This window comes from Dysidea avara, chromosome 4, assembly GCF_963678975.1.
Source record: "Dysidea avara chromosome 4, odDysAvar1.4, whole genome shotgun sequence".
NCBI classification, from domain to species: domain Eukaryota; kingdom Metazoa; phylum Porifera; class Demospongiae; order Dictyoceratida; family Dysideidae; genus Dysidea; species Dysidea avara.
This window is the reverse complement of record NC_089275.1, coordinates 34,974,465-34,992,114: the sequence shown is the minus strand read 5'-3', so window position 1 is coordinate 34,992,114 and position 17,650 is coordinate 34,974,465. Positions and strand designations below refer to the sequence as shown.

Below are 17,650 nucleotides of genomic sequence, written 5' to 3'. Positions count from 1 at the left end.
CAAAAAGAAAAAGGTCATCACCTACTAAAAATAGCTACCCCCTCAGGCTGAGTGTATGTTGGTAGCGCGATAAGTGGGCGTGGCTCGCGAAAGAGCTACGCGATAGCGTTTATGAGTTTCCACGTCGTCAAACGAACAATTTCATGTCTCACATGATCCAATCCGGGTCAGGCCCGGATAATTTGTAAACCGGGTCAGACCCGGATGACCCGGAGAAAATGTGACCCGGTTGACCCGACCCGGTTTCAACGCTGGTCTAGGTACAGTGCAATGACCACCTGTATTGAAAGACCACCTATCTGCAGTTTATCTAACTGGATATTAATGTGCAGCACCAAAACATTAACCCTTTCTAGCAAATCCAAAAATGATCCTTATTAGACAGGTGGACTTTAAATGAGACCACCATGCATCCATAAACACATGAAGGTTGTACCATCTCTTTGAAAATACTTTAAGTCAAATCCCACCATAGAGCACTTACACACTTAGCCCCACTCCACACTATTCAAATTACGTACATGGCTGCATAGGTACAACAGACCTCCTCAAAAAGGATACACGGATACCTTATGAGTTCATGATCTCACTTTGTAATTCTACATACAATTGGACCCAAGACAAGTCTGTGTTTTCTCAAAAATAAACACTTTATCTATGGTCCAAGGAATACACTGTATACAGTAGATGCATTACTTGTACCAAGAGGTTTTTATATTATGAAGCACCTCAATGTGTGATTTATAGTACTGTCATTACTAAATGGTTTTTCAAAGTATTTTGCATTCATGCTTTAAAGATCAGTACAGGCAGATGTTAAATACAGATGAAAATCTGGTCAACATGTTTACCTCCTGCATGAGTATGTACATGAATTTATGACTTGATCTTCAAAGTGGTCATGAATGTAAAGTAATTTAGTAATTAATTTCACACATTGAGGTGCAAGTAATGCATGTACAGTATACGGTAAAACCCCTCCATTCCTAGGAACAGTGTTGGGACAGTTACGTTTTAAAAGTAACTAGTTACATATCAAGACACACGGTAGTGTGTCGTGCGGCCCAAGAAGCCGGCGCGCCACACTGTGAGTATATTTATAGGAAGAAAGTAAACGTGATTTTCACACCTTTGTAGCTCCGTGATTCCTTATCTGACTGAAACCAAAGTTGCTACAGAAGTGCCGGCTAGGTAGGGGAGTCCACATTCCAAATTTGAAGAAAATTGCTCCAGCCATTTCCGAGATACGAGCGGCCAAAGTTTGGGGTTTTTCTTCTTCGTTTTTTTCTTCTTCGTTTTTTTCTTCTACTTCTTTTCGCACACTTTGCAAAATCCGCCATAAAACACGAATGCATGCTCCAATCGGGAAGTACCAAGTTTGATAGGAATCTGATGAACATTCACGGAGTTATGACCGATTATTTACGTAAAATAAGGTCGAAGGTCTGTCACGCCCACAGGGTAAGCTGCCTGAAGGAATGAGCTGAAAATTGCTATGTAGATGGAGTAACTATCGTAAGGAGTGCCTTTTTGTGGTTTGAAAGGAATCCAGTGAAAGGCCATCGAGATATGACACAAAACCCAACCTATGTCACAATTACGCAATCAATTTTATGAATAAAAAACTATTAGTTTTCACGCCTACCAGGCAAACCGCTTAGAGCAGTGAGCTGAAAATCGGTGTGTAGCTGGAATAATTATCATAAAAAGTCCTTGCAGTAGTACAGAAGAATCGGATTACAAACCACTGAGTTATGATTCCAAAGCAAACTACGTGTAGCATATGTGAGATCAAGACACTCTAATAGAACAGTCACCCTAATAAAGCATTCAGCTACGTTTATAACTTACTCCATTATAGAATTATATGACATTGCAAGTTATTCTGTAGGGAGTTCAGCTACATACAGTTAATCTTATAGACAATTCAGCTACAAGCAATCACCTGTAGAGAGTTCAGCTACAAATATGTTGCTGTAGAGATTCAGAACATTATAAGTCACACTAAAGAGAATTCAACTATAAACAAGTCACCTTGTAGAGAGTTCAGCTACAACAAGTCACTCTGTAGAGAATTCAGCTACAAACAAAACACCCTGTAGAGAGATCAGCTAGAAGAAGTCACCTTGTAAAGAGTTCAGCTACAAAGAAACCACCATGTAGAGAATTCAGCTATGAATAGATCATCCTGTAGAGAGTTCAGCTAGAAACAAGTCACCCTGTAGAGAGATCAGCTGGAAGAAGTCACCTTGTAAAGAGTTCAGCTACAAAGAAACCACCATGTAGAGAATTCAGCTATAAACAGATCATCCTGTAGAGAGTTCAGCTAGAAACAAGTCATCCTGTAGAGAGATCAACTAGAAGAAGTTACCTTGTAGAGAGTTCAGCTACAAAGAAACCATCATGCAGAGAGTTCAGCTGCAAACAAATCACCCTGTAGAGAGATCAGCTAGAAACAAGTCACCCTGTAGAGAAATCAACTAGAAGAAGTTACCTTGTAGAGAGTTCAGCTACAAACAAACCATCATGTAGAGAGTTCAGCTGCAAACAAATCACACTGTAGTGAGTTCAGCTACGAAAGGATCACCCTGTAGAGAGTTCAGCTAGAAACAAGTCACCCTGTAGAGAAATCAACTAGAAGAAGTTACCTTGTAGAGTGTTCAGCTACAAACAAACCATCATGTAGAAAGTTCAGCTGCAAACGAATCACCCTGCAGAGAGTTCAGCTACGAAAAGATCGCCCTATAGAGAGTTCAGCTAGAAGAAGTCACCTTGTAGAGAATTCAGCTGCAAAGAAACCACCATGTAGATAGTTCAGCTGTAAACAAATCATCCTGTAGAGAGTTCAGCTACGAACAGATCACCCGGTAGAGTTCAGCTAGAAACAAGTCACCCTGCAGAGAGATCAGCTAGAAACAAGTTATCCTGTAGAGAGACCAGCTAGAACAAGTCACTTTGTATGTAGAAAGTTCAGCTACAAAAATTCACCCTGTAGAGAGGTCAGCTAGAAAAAGTCACCTTGTAGGGAGTTCAGCTACAAAGAAACCACCGTGTAGAGAGTTCAGCTGCAAACAAATCACTTGTAGAGAGTTTGGCCAAAAACAGGTCATCCTGTAGAGATCAGATAGAAACAAATCACCCTGTAGAGAGATCAGCTACAAAGAAACCATCCTGTAGAGAGTTCAATTACAAACAGATAACCCTATGGAGAGTTCAGCTAGAAACAATTCACCCTGTAGAGAGATCAGTTAGAAGAAGTTACCTTGTAGAGAGTTCAGCTACAAAGAAACCATCAGGTAGAGAGTTCAGTTGCAAACAAATCACCCTGTAGAAAGTTCAGCTACGAACAGATCAACCTGTATAGAGGTCAGCTAGAAGGATCATCTTGTAGAGAGTTCAGCTGCAAACAAATCACCCTGCAGATAGTTCAGCTACAAACAACTCACCCTGTAGAGAGATCAGCTACAAACAGATCACCCTGTAGAGAGTTCAGCTACAAACAATTCACTCTGTAGAGAGATTAGCTAGAAGAAGTCACCATGTAGCGAGATCAGCTACAAAGAAACCATCCTGTAGAGAGTTTAGCTAAAAACAAATTGCCCTATAGAGAGATCAGCTAGAAGAAGTTACCTTGTAGAGAATTCAGCTACAAAGTAACTATCATGTAGAGAGTTCAGCTGTAAAAAAATCACCCTATAGAAAGTTCAGCTACGAACAATTACCCTGCAAATAGATCAGCTAGAAACAAGTCATCCTGTAGAGAGACCAGCTAGAAGAAGTCCCTTTGTATGTAGAGAGTTCAGCTACTAAAAACCACCCTGCAAATAGTTCAGCTACAAACAAGTCACCCTGTAGAGAGATCAGCTAGAAGAAGTTACCTTGTAGAGAGTTCAGCTACAAAGAAACCATCATGTAGAGAGTTCAGCTGCAAACAATTCACCCTGTAGAGAGTTCAGCTACGAACAGACCACCCTGTAGAGAGATCAGGTAGAAGAAGTCACCCTGTAGAGATATCAGCTAAATACAAGTTACCCTATAGGGATCAGCTACAAACATATCACCCTGTAGAAATATGTGTTGGAAACAAATCACCATGTAGTGAGTTCAGCTAGAAACAAGTCACTCTGAAAAGAGTTCAGCTACAAACAATGAGGGTTTCAGCTACATGTATAAGAAGTCACCTTATGACCTACAGTATATGATTATCATTCATTGTTAAATATACAAATATTTTTAATCAGACAAAAAACTGTACACAATATTTCTTCCTTTGTTCCACAATTTCTGCAGAAAAGGAAAAAAATTAAAAGTAAGCACCAAAGCCAGTTAATGACCGGCTTTGTGGCTTGCAATACAAAAAGAAGTGATATCTAAACCAAAACAGCCAAGCTGTAAAACAAGAGTGCAGCCCCCAAAAAGGCCAGGATGAAAAAAGGTATGAAATCCAAGGTGGCGGCCAAGAAATGGCTGTGATGGTAGGTTAATGGCAAAAATTTCAATTACGACAATTCAGGTGAATTTGGTGCCGAATCCTAGTGGAGGAGGCAACGCAAATTCACCTGAATTGTCGTAATTAAGATTTTTGCCATTAACCTACCATCACAGCCATTTCTTGGCCGCCACCTTGGATTTCACATCTTTTTTCATCCTGGCCTTTTTGGGGGCCGCACCATTTTTTACAGCTTGGCTATTTTGGTTTAGATTACTTACAACTGAACTATTTAGTTACAGTTACACATTACCCATAAAATAAAGTAACTATAATAATATACATATTATATTATTGTGTCCACAGCCTTAAGCTGTCACATGTGAAACTACCACCTTATCACGTGACATGATTTCATTGTTGGAAAATGTGCAAATCTTGGATATAAGTAAGAAGCTGGTGAATAAGCTTCATTCAGTAGGCTTCATTACTTCGTTATGGCTAGGCATTACTCAATGGATTACTAACGAGATTAGTAACTTCGTTACTTGTAGCAATAATATTACATAACATTACAGTAACTATATTACTTAGGCAGGGATTTTTCTAGGGGGGCAAAGGGCATTTTGCCCCCTCCTGTGCTCTTTGCCCCCCCCTGAAAATGATTTTGTCCCCCTGAACTCTGCCTCAACCAACCCAATGATGAAACAATGATAAATTTTGAAATCAAAATTTACAGTCAATGGCTAGCTAGCTACAATAAAACAAATTTAACCTAATTTAAGTTCTGCCCCCCCCCCCTCAATTTCTGAAAAACTCGGATTGCCCCCCCCCCTCCTGAATTTATTTTCTAGAAAAATCCCTGACTTAGGTAACGAGATACATTTGTAAGTAAAATAACTTGAGTTATATTACCTGTTTTTATAGCGCATTTCGTTATATTACTTAGTTACCACAAAAGTAATATTACATAACGCGTTACATAAGTAACGTGATAAGTAACGTGTTACTCCCAACACTGCCTAGGACCATAATAATAAAGTGCTCATATCACAGAAGCCACAGAAGTATCTTGGTCTATATATACCACACCTGTGGTTGAGATCAAAAGCGCCGCGCTGTGGTATATAACTGATATACCATGGCAAACTGTGGTATATAACTGATATACCACGCTTTGTGGCTACGCTTACCATATGTGGTGTAACTTCACACATTCCACGAAATCCTTATCTAAATGGTAAACAGGTCTCTAATAACAAGCGCCTAAATCAACCAACAATTATTCACTTCAGGAACTGGAAACAAGTTTCAATGAACTCTTGTCTCCTTCGTGGATAACTCACTAATCGCGACTATGTGGGTGTGGCACCGTTAAAAGTGTAAAACGTCTGATCCATCAAGAATTTCTATTGATTTCCATCTCCAGGAGGTGCTGCTTCACTATAACGTACTATCTAAAATCGTTTTCATCTACTGGGGTGTAGAATATAACGGTTATAACACGATTGCTAGGGATATGACTAAATATACGCACTCTCACTTGAGCGCTGTGCGCTCTCGTGAATCGTGCATATATTTTAGTCATATCCCTCGTAAGCATGTTATAACTATAAAATATATTAACAAGGCTCAAAATAACATTCGATAATCAGCCAATTTCCGGTCGATATTGTGCAATGACTGGTTAATTTTATTGTTGTCAGGACATTGTGGCTGGATAATTCAGACAGAATGCTACACTACTGCTGGAGAGCAGCCTTACAAAGGCAGTAATGCCAGTAATATTTAATTAAGCTGTTTGTTTATGGTTTGTGGCCACAAGCTTTACCTCAAGCCAAAACAGTGAGGTTTGAACACCAGCCTACTTGTACTTGTCAGCTATGAATGTGCAAAATGTATTTAAAACCATGTCATCCAGTGTTACCTTTGACTTGTGGGTTGCATGAAGTTTCATAAAAGATTGTTGTACTGGACTAGAAACAGTGTGTTACATTAATTTATCACATGGTTACATTACTTTTGGCATGACTACATCCTTAGTACTGAAAGCTTAACACTGGGTACCAGAACATTTTTATGTTTTGACAGGACAAAATCTGTGTTGTACTGGCAGTTTGACAGTACACTCAAAAAAATTACCGGGAGCCCTGATTAATACCATACCTGTTTCACTGCCCATACAAAAGTCTCAATAGTAGCAGTGAAATTTATCCCGTATTTCACTGGTAGCAGTAAAAAAGTTGTAATTGGCTAGAATTTATGTTAGCAATGTAGCGCCAATTAGTGTTGACATGTGTTTAGTACATAGTGACAAATTGCGCACATAGCAACGCTATCCCCATTTCCAATACAACACTTGTGGTATTTATCCCAAATTTCACTGCTACCCATGCTATTACTAGTACTAATACAACATCCTGTACAAAAACTCCAATAGCAGCTTGTGGTACATTTTTGATATACTACAGCAAACTAGCCAATAGAATCAGTATATCACTTGTACATTTGATATACGCAATTGATTGGCTAAATTTTTTGATAGTGTCTAAGTTGTTTTACCAGTTAGGCATGTCCGACTTGACAACTAATGTTACCATAGTAACCAATACTTGTTACCTAGCAACAACATTGTTGCCTAGCAACCGTTGCTAGGTAACCATTACTGATTTTAGAAATGATTTTGACACTATCATTAAAAAGCATGTAACTAGATCAGGTATTTTGTTGCCTAGCAATAGTTGCTATGGATTTTTGGACTGATTCTCAAGAAGATTGCAGGCTACAACACATGTGCATACTCCTTGAGCATGCTAATCACAAGGAATTACTTAACAGTATTAATAATGGTGTGAAAACATTAGAAATTGCTGTTACTGCTTCCAGGTGGGAGACAAGATGTTGTATTAACATATTATACTACAGATACATGTATCATGGTATTCGAAATATATACCAAAAGATATACAAACTTAGAAAAGATGTTATAGTGCGAGGTGAACATGATATCTGTAGTATAACATATACATATATATATATATTATTGTACCACTAGAGCGGAATTATAATCAGGCGTCCTGGTTATTAAAGTGTCCTGGTATCCTCTTTGAGGAGTTCTGTTGTATACGTACCTATGCAGCCACATACGCAACTTAAATAGGGCTAAGTCCACTACAGTGAGATTTAACTTAATAAAGAAGGTATTTCTAAAGAGATGATGTAACATTCACATGCTATGTTATATGGACACATGGTAGTTAGATCTGTAATTTAAAGTCCGCCAGTCTAATAAGGACCATTTTTGGATTTGCTAGAAAAAGTTGATGTTTTGGTGCTATACATTAATATCCAATTAAATAACTGCAGCACATAGATGGTCTTTCAATACAGGAGGTCACTTATACAGGTTGCACTGTACCTAGACACCTTCACTCTGTAAGACAAACTTGTCACAGGGGCGTAGCCAGGACTTTTTTGAAGGGGGTTCGGATTTAAAGTGGAATGTCTTTCGGGGAAGGCCTGGGTGCTTCCCCTAGACCATGTTTGGATGAAAATGATGCATACACAAAATGTGCCCTTAGGCAGTAACATTAAAAGGTGCTGTTTATGCATCTAACTAGCTAAAACCTACACACTGCTGTTTATGCAGCTTATAGAAACTATAAACCTAGCTGTTGTAAAACTAACTAATCTTCACTTCCAGACAGCATACTGACAGCCAACTTCAATTTCCTAACACACGGAAGCCCTCCACACTCGAGTCCCTTAGTTGGCAATACTTCTTTCCAGATACATTATTCTCGGCCGGTCCTCCTGTTGATGGTCAGCAACTTCAGACTTGGCTTGTACTCCAATATGTTCGAGACATCACGTGCCCACAACATGTAACAAATAAACAAACCATTCAATATACATCAACAATTCACAGTTTGTGCTAACCTGACACATGTATAACATGACCACTCAAATTTATCAGCTGCTGCCTTGTAATATGTCTCAACCGACCATTGAACAGTCCTTCGCCATTTCACTCGCGCCATTTCAACCATGCATCACGTGTGCAATTGATCATGTGATGCAATAGATATGCTTTTCAATGGTTCAGCATTAATGTGATGTGACCCTCAGGAGTAGTACAGAGGAGCGCCAGTGGGCAAGTAGCTACCGGAGAGCTCCAGGGCTGTAAGATTTGGTGTGATTTTTAATTTAAAAAAATCTGCCTCTGAAAGGGGAGTTCGTCCGAACCATCTGAACCCCCCCTGCCTACGCCCCTGTGTCATGGTCTTGTTGTGAGTGGTTATTGGAGGTGTACACTCCCATACAGCAACAATAGACTACAAAATTCCACTGCATACCACAACATAATTTATTATATCTCTTGAGCCCATTGTGGTCCCAACACAAAAATTTCATCAAACATAGATCATGACCCAATCATTATTCATACAAAAATTCAAATAATTTCAAGCAGAATTTTTTTTAAATATAAAGGATTAAAGTTTTCAATGAAGTACTTTCAAACCATAATTAAGTAGATATCCCATAATTTAGGGATCACTGGAAAGGTCAATCAACAGTCTTCCATCAGTGAAAATTGTGTTTAAAAATATTTACATAGTGTGAAATTACGATTGATTTTGTATCTACAGATGAACCAATTTTTCATGAAATATTCAAAATATTTGAGGTCATAAATAAGAAACTATGCGGTGTATGGAGCTAAAAATTTGTACGAGTGATAAGCACCACAGGTACTACAAACACACCATGTTTTGTCAAAATCTGAGAGGTGACCCTAAATTCCTGGGTGATTTGACATGGAATGACCCTACTTTGATTGTAGAGGCACTTTTCGAACAGTTCTTGATTCGTAATGCTGTGTAATGGGTTGAACATAGCTGACAATGAAGTGTAATGGATACTTCAGTTTTCAGACGATAGTTGATAACTGGGGAATGCGGCGCCATTCTTTCTTTTGATGCAGTATGCGTGGGTTCACCAGTCATAATAATTTTATTTTACAAAACAAGTTAACAAACAAGTACCACAAAAAATTTGAAATTTTCAACTAGAGTAGGGACCATAGCACATCGATAAAAAGTACTGGAACAAGTTGGAGTAGTGCACGATATCAAATCACAGTAAACAATAAGAAGTGTTATGTCCCTACTGTGCATGGTATCTTGAGTACAGTAGGGATATAACACTTCTTATTGTTTTACTGTGATTTAATATTGTGCACTACTCCAGCTTGTTTCAGTACTTTTTATCGATGTGCTTGATCCCTACTCCAGTTGAAAATTCTAAAATTTTTTTGTTTACTTTTTTTTTGTAACATTACAGTATTATGACTGATGAACCTGCACATACTGCATTAGAACAAAGGATGGTATTGTTTTCAGCCCCAACTATCAAGTACTGAAATAGCAAAGTGGCCATTACGCTTCGTTCTCAGCTGTGTTCATCTCAACACAGAGCATTACAAATGAAGAATACGAGAAGGACTTCTGCAATCAATCCAGTCACAACGGAAAACTCCTGTTACAAATGTAGGGAAACCATCAAATAGTGCTACCACGAATCATACCTTGCGCTGTCAGCAAAGATAAATGGGACACACAGGCAGTCAGTAGAAACTTCCACTGATTTTTAAAGATTTCTAGCAACCTGTTAGAAGCATTTCAGGTTGTACTGAAGGTACTTTTGGGCTTGGTTATACCTACCCAATATTGCCAAGGCACAATGAGGATATTGTGGGGCTGGTTTTAGGATGATATTTTGGGCCAGAAAAATGCAAACTTTCATGATTTTTAATATACAGTACTATCAGTATGATTCCTCATGCCTTCAAATAAAGTTACACAATACACTGAACATTAGCTCAAAATGAGTGCCTTTCGATATACAAATGTATACATATGATGTGTACACTTTACAGGTATATGTACAAACCTTCCAGGTTTTGTGCTTTTTCTTGTTCATGATCTAGCTTGTCTTGTAGTTGTCCTAAATATAAATGAATTCTTAACTGAACAATGGCTCAAATAAACACCCTCCAATCCAATAATATAATCTACATACATACTAACATACATTAATGGCAGTCTCTACCTATGAACATATAGCAGCTGTAAAAAGTATGGTTTAATTACATACGTAGTTATCTAAACTTCCATATTCTCATTAAGAAATATAGCAATCATTCAATGACATCAACGACATACATATAAATACACTGAAGGAGGTTGTTCATGTGTCATCATTCATTTTGTGATTTTAAATAAATGTAATTCAACACTTGATACCTCAGAAAGATACCAAGTACTCTGAAGAATGAGTTACGTAGTCATGGCTAGCCTTGCATACTCCTTGCACAGTGCTTATTGACAGTGGCTTAAGCACCTAGCTGCTTATAATGTCAAATTGATAACAGTCACATGGAGAGTAGGGTCTGGCAATGCGAGACTAATCCATGTCAATATGTGACACACTGAGTGAAAACCCGACCTGTGTGCACAATTCTGTTTTTGAGAATTCCATTGAAATACAGAGAGTAAAAAACGAGTGCTACAAAAATGTAATTTACACGCATTGCTTAAGTAAACAGTGATATAACTTCTATACCATCAGATTTGTCTCTTCATGGAGACTACGACATCTTTGTTTTGTTACTGTACCATGAAGTAAACATGAGTTATGCATGTTTATTTTATATTACGGTAAAATATAACGTTATTGTCACTGTTTCTAAGCTTGAACAGTCCTCTTGCTTGAAAGCATGGGTGATGTAGACTAAAAACTGTACATAAAGTTCACAGTGAACACAGTGAAACAAGTTCAATTCCATGGCCTGTTGCAGTTTGAGAAAATGCAAACTAGTCAGGTTTTGCTCAGTGGTTCACATGTGTTTCAGATCAGAGCCCTTAAAACTTTCTCTAACAAATGAACAAACTTTCATTAGCAGCTGGTACCATGCTATGTTGCATAAATCAAATGCGATAAGATTATGATGCCGATGGCCACTGAACCTCCTCTTATCAAGTGTAGTACACTCTGTATCATTTACAAGTACAATTAAACATACTATTCAGCTCTTTAGTGAGTGCTGTTTCACCATCTACAACAGAGATAATGTACATGTAATACATGCCTTGCAAATATTCATAACACCTTGTTAACATTAATAGACATGCTTGCAGTAATTAATGTTTAGTGTTAGGAGAGTAGCAATCTACCCCAACCCCTCTAAAACAACTCAATCATGCCACTTCTGCACTTATTATATAATCATTCTCGTGCCGGCCAGGGTATCACAACACGTATGAACGAACAGTCCACAAGGCACAACAGATTGAGGGTGGCTCTAAACAGTCATAGACATGTCTTACTACAGATCTTACCATCAGTTGCTTGCCCGTGGATTTCACGAGATCGGTTAAACAAGCCTCTAAGTTTACTCGTCATCCCTTCATCTAAAGGTTAATTCTATTTAATGCCAACAGTGAGCTTTGTTTGGAATGCATGGTTTGCGTTCGTGCTTGCTTTGTCCAAGCAATGTAAGGACTTATAAAACGAGTTATTATATCTGTACGAGATACATCTTGTTGTCGAGCGTACTGTATAGTCTATGTTCTTTTGTGTATGTTTGGTGTGAAGCTAGTGCTCGAATTAGTATTATGTTTGTGTGTGCGTGTGTGTTTGTCGCTGCTACAGTAATTGCAGGCTATGTTGAAACCCCTAGCACGCCCACACTGTGGTACATACCAGGTCGGATGTGCAGTCGACCCATCTTGGTGTTGCGAACCATGATGGTGAATTTAATGCATCTATCAAAGTCATGCTCCCAACCCCCGGGTAGGGTGGGGGGATACTAGTGTCAAATTCTCCAGTACTGGGGCTAAGAAGCTTGTCAAAGTCCCACTATGTCCCCACCTTGAGAGAGGGGGATTTGATTCACCTATTAAAATGATTTTTGGTTCAACAAACTGCCGCCGTCAAAAGCCACAGGGGTGGGATAAGTGTAGATGTCAAATCCCCAGTAGGCGTATGGGGACCCCTGGGGGTGGGGCTTGAGATTGATAGGTGCATAAGCACTATAGAAGTATGCATTAAAAATTAAAAGTGGTGGTATTTACGATCTTTGCTACTTTAAAGACTATTTGCTGCATCATGTCAGTGATGAGGGTGCATCTTGTTGGTCAGATCACTATTTGGTTAGGACCGAATTATCTTTCAAAACTTCTAAACAAACCAGCAGGAAAAAGTCTGGCTGTGCAGGCTTAGAAGTTTTAACTAAAAAATTAAACATGGTGGATGATAGTGTGAGAGTTGTTGGTCTGGCTGTGATGAAGATATCTTTGTTGACTGCTGCTGAGAAGGTTGTTGTATACTGTATATGAAGTGTTGACACTGCTGATAGGTGAAAATAATGTGTATAGGGAATTCTAAGAATGCTGTGAAATGATACTTGATACTCCATCATTAAGAGGTGAGAGTTTTGTAAGTGTTAATGTGCTACTAAGGCTACTGTGGATAAGGCTAGTTTTCTTAATGGGGGGGGGATAAACAGTGGAATGGACTACTAGAATGGTGGAATGGAAATTTTTAAAGTTCAATATCATTTTTTTGCATTTAAATAAGTACAACTCCCCTTAAGTAAGCAAATAAATAGGATTCCCTCAGCTCTTTTAGCATACTTTTCTTCACCACAACACTTGTATGACTTATAACTCAATACTTGTCTGAAACTAACTGTCTCAATGAAGATTCAGTTAGTGTGCAATGTGGCACTGCCACAACGAAGTTTGGCTTAAATTTTGTTTTCAGACATAATTGTGGAAAAGGCTTATTGTAAACACATACAAGATAGTCCCGTTTCACTTTACCCAAAGATTTTCGCTTAGGCTCCTAGGTTAGTGGTAAACACCTCATAGAAGCTCTGCCTTCTGTGTTTGCCCTCCATAGCCTAACTGGTAAAGTTGATAATAATACTTTATTATACAGTGAATGTACTTTAACAATGTATACATGTAGTCAACTAGCTAGCTAACTTTTTATCATTTGGGAACAAGGGTTAAGTCAGGAGTCTTCTTGGTATTCCCAATAAACTGCTTTTGCAACTGACTTTACAGTATATTACATTAGTAAACTTTGTCTATGGTGAGGTGAATTATGCTAAAAGAGCTGACCTTCAAGGGGAATCCTATTTATTTGCTTACTTAAAGGGGAGGAGTAATACTTATTTAGATATAAAAACTGATATTGAACTTTAAAAAATTCCATTCCAGTAGTCCATTCCACTGTTTATACACTCCCTTGCTAAGCTTCAGGTTAGCAGAGGGAGAAATGAAAAAGGAAAGTGTTCAGTGAGACTATGAAAAAGTTATAGATTGTTTACTATGGTTGTAAGTTTTTTTCATTCAAGCTAAACTCTCTACAGGATGATTTGTGATGTAGCTTGAACTCTCTACTGGGTAACTCATTATGTAATTGAGAACTCTCTACAAGAAGACCTAAAATATAAACTTTCTACAGGGAGGCTTTTAATGTTGCTGAAGTTTGCACTGAGTGGCTTGTAATGGGACTGAACTCTCTACAGGGAGACTTCCATAATGTATATAGCTGAAGGTGACTTGTGATGTAGCTGAACTCTCTCCTGGGTGACTTGTAATGTAGTTGAATTGTCTACTGGGTGACTTGTAACGTAGCCACATGAAGTATCTACTACATCTCTACAGGTGACTGATGTAGCTGAACTCTCTACAGGGTGACTTGTAGCATAGCTCAACTCTCTGGGTGACTTGTAATGCAGCTGAACTCTCACTGGGTGACTTGTAATGCAGCTGAACTCTCACTGGGTGACTTGTAAGTAGATGAACTCTCACTTGTCAGTAATGTAATTGAACTCTCTTCAGGGAAACCTGTAATGTAGCTAAACTCTCTACTGGGTGACTTGTAATGTCTATACTGGGTAACTTGTTACACAGCTGAATGACTTGTAATGTAGGTGAACATTCTACAAGGAGACTTTTTTAATGTAGCTGAAGTCTGATTTTTAATACAGCTGAGATTTCTACAGAGTGATTTTCAGTTAATATACTGCGGTTAGCTGTAACGTAGCTGAAACTGTCTACTGGGTGACTTTTAATGTAGCTGAACACTCTAATATATGTGACTGCACTGTTAGAGTACGTATCTCAAGCATGCACTGGTTACATGCTGTTCATTTTCGTTTTCGCATTATAACTCAATCTGATTTCTTCTCAACAACTGAAAGACTCTTACAGTGATGCAGTACTATTTTCAACTCATTGCCTTCAGCGGTTTGACTGGTAGGAGCCCCAACAAATTACTTTGTTTATGAACCTAGATTACGTATGGTTGGTGTTTTTGTTATAACTCCATGGCAATTATCTAGATTTCTTTCAAACTACAAAGGTTTTCAATGCGATAGTTACTTCATGTACGGACAGATTTTCAAGCTGTTTATGTGTGACCGCTTTTGCATTTTTGAAAAAAAAAAGTTGTGTATAACTCCTTTATCTGATCTGTACCAAAAATTGGACTGTAAATGTCATGTTCTTGCTTCCTTCCAAATTTAAAGTACATTGACCAAAGCATGCACGAGTAGCTGGCATTTAGCTGTTCTGTCACCTATCAGTGTATGGTCATGCTTATACACTAGTGTTGTGAACCTGCTGAGTTTACTAAAACCAGTTTTTGGAAGGTGAATAATTGGATATTGACCAGTTATTGTCTGATTGTAAATTAGCACACATTATGGTACTCAACATGCCTGTTGGAAGCCTTAGGGTGGTACCAAAGTAACCATCAACATCCTGCCTTACAATAACAGCCATTACAATCACATAAACCAGGCCCAATGTCAACAGGGGTAATTTATGGTTTACCAGGTGAGTGGGCAAAACTAGTTTAAAGGCTACTGAGCCAATAATTGACTTCACATAGACAAAACCAGTTAGTAACTGGTTTTTGACAGTGGTTCACAACACTATTGTACACCCTCTGTACCTAAACTCTACCCCACCTGCAGAGTGTGAGGAGGTACAGTCAGCTATAGGTCATCTGAAAAGCCGCAGGAAAGTCTAGTGTTTTGCAAGAATTGTTGGCTCAGTGGTTGCTGAGAATCTGGTTGAGCTGCTTGACTTACAGTAGTGTGGAAAAATGGTTGTGTTGTTGGGGATTAGTACTCTCATTATGCCAATACCTAAAAATGGTAATCTCAAGCTGTGTGATAATTAGAGGGGGATAAACTGTGGGGAAAGTGTTGGGTAGAATAGTTCAAGATAGAGTAAAGCTGATTGCATTCAGAACCCTTGACATTATTACTGACTCACAGTTTGCAGATGTATGCCATCTAGTACCTCTAGAGAGAGGCAACACATTCACCTGAATTGTCATTAACCTATAGCTACTATCACAGGCTCATAACCATTTCTTTTTGATTTCACAACTTTTTTCATCCTAGGGGCCGCACCTTTTTTTTACAACTTGGCTGGTTTTGTTTTTTTTTGGTTTAAATTGAATAATTGCATGCTCTCTTATGTAGTATTTCTGCCAAAATAAAGCACACAATACACTTCCTTTTATATCTCTAAGTTGATAATTGCTGGTCGGTTAGTAACACCTAATTCTAACTATGAGGTAGCGAGGGAATAGTTCACTAGCTGCTAACCTTTCATTCTTGTTTCTAGGTCTAAACAGCCTCCATGTGTAGGTGTTATTTTTCTAATCACTAAAATTTCCAGGTAGAAAAGGGATCCATTTTCAAAGGTGCTTTATGCAGCCCAAAACAGAAAGGAAAAAAAAAACTGATGGTGACGTAAACTAACCACAAGTATAATGAAAAATAATGATACGTAATGCATATTATTATAGTCATGGCCTCACTATTGACATTCGATGGGAATTATATATGTCCACAAGTACAGTTGTAGATGTAGGCAACCTCCCTTATAACTGATAGTTGGGATGCACATTTAGTTGATTGAGCAATCAATGTGTCTGACACCTTTCTATTTTTTTTTTTTTTTGCAGGTTCACCAGTCTTAATTATAAAACGTAAGCAAACGGGAATAGAAAAAAATTGGCAATTTTCAATTTGAATAGAGATCATAAATCAACAATAACTAATGAAACAAAAAAACAAAGTTACCATTAATTTTTTTGCTTCATTTCAGGTACAGTAGCTACATATGTTCTACGTATCTGGTATAATATACAGCAATACAAATCAAGAACGAGAAGTGCATATACAATTAGTCCAACTCACTGCAGAACTTGCAGATGATTCCCATTATAAATATAATATAGCACAAAAAGCCATTGGTACACTACCCATGACTTATGACTGCTCTATTAGAGTAATTCATTGTGTTGTCAAAAAATAATGTAAACAGCTTTGTGGCTTATGATGATTGACAGTCTATTCATACCATTCTATATTCATTCCAAGATTATTGCAAAATTTTAATGTTGATCTTCATAGGCTGGCATGGGCCATACTGGACAAAATGCACCGCAAAAAATAGTTAATACTGTGGCAAATAGTGAACGTCTCTGTACATTTTACTAAGAATTAGCAGTGACATTCACAACATATTCTGAATTAAATAAGATTGGGGTAAAGTGCAGGAAGGAATTTTACACTTGTGTAGGAACATGGACATGGTTCCTACAACAAATGATTCCTACACTTGTAGGAATCATTTCTACACAGCATGAGAATGTCCTACACTTTGTGCCATGTGTAGGAATTTTTCTTACAAAATTCAACAGAGTGGGAATACAGTATATTAATATTTCCTACAAAATTTCTTAATAATTATAGCCCTACACGTGTAGGAACCATGCTTCCTGCGCAAGGGTAAATTTTGGTACATTACATACAATTTGCTGTGTTTTGAGAAAAAGTTTGCCACAGCTTAAAATTTGGGTTTCTTATTTTGTTTGGAACATGTTTCACTATTTGCCTCAGTATTCACTACTTATTTTTACAGTGTGTGTGGGACTTAGGAGAGATTACACACCTATGATCTTTTAAATTGTTACTGTCAATTGATGTCTGCTTTTGTTCATTCTTTACATCAAGTTGAAAGCACTGGTGTAGGGAAGACTCCCTGTTGAGCTACTTTAATTCCTGTCAAAAGCAGATAATCAACATTGTTTGATTCAATCCTTAAAACTTTTTATCTATAATTT

General features: G+C 38.0%; 1 protein-coding gene across 1 annotated transcript in view; it reads right to left on the bottom strand.

Moving 5' to 3' along the window:
• LOC136254810 (coiled-coil domain-containing protein 186-like) overlaps positions 1-11,947 on the bottom strand; it is a 36,170-nt gene extending 24,223 nt beyond the window's left edge. Inside the window, exons 1-3 of the mRNA XM_066047554.1 lie at positions 11,830-11,947; positions 11,514-11,546; positions 10,382-10,435 (exon numbers count right to left, since the gene is read on the bottom strand). Of these exons, the coding sequence (XP_065903626.1) occupies positions 10,382-10,435; positions 11,514-11,546; positions 11,830-11,893 (151 nt within the window). The 5' untranslated portion in view covers positions 11,894-11,947. The remainder of the gene's footprint in view (positions 1-10,381; positions 10,436-11,513; positions 11,547-11,829) is intronic.
• Positions 11,948-17,650: the final 5,703 nt, after the last annotated feature.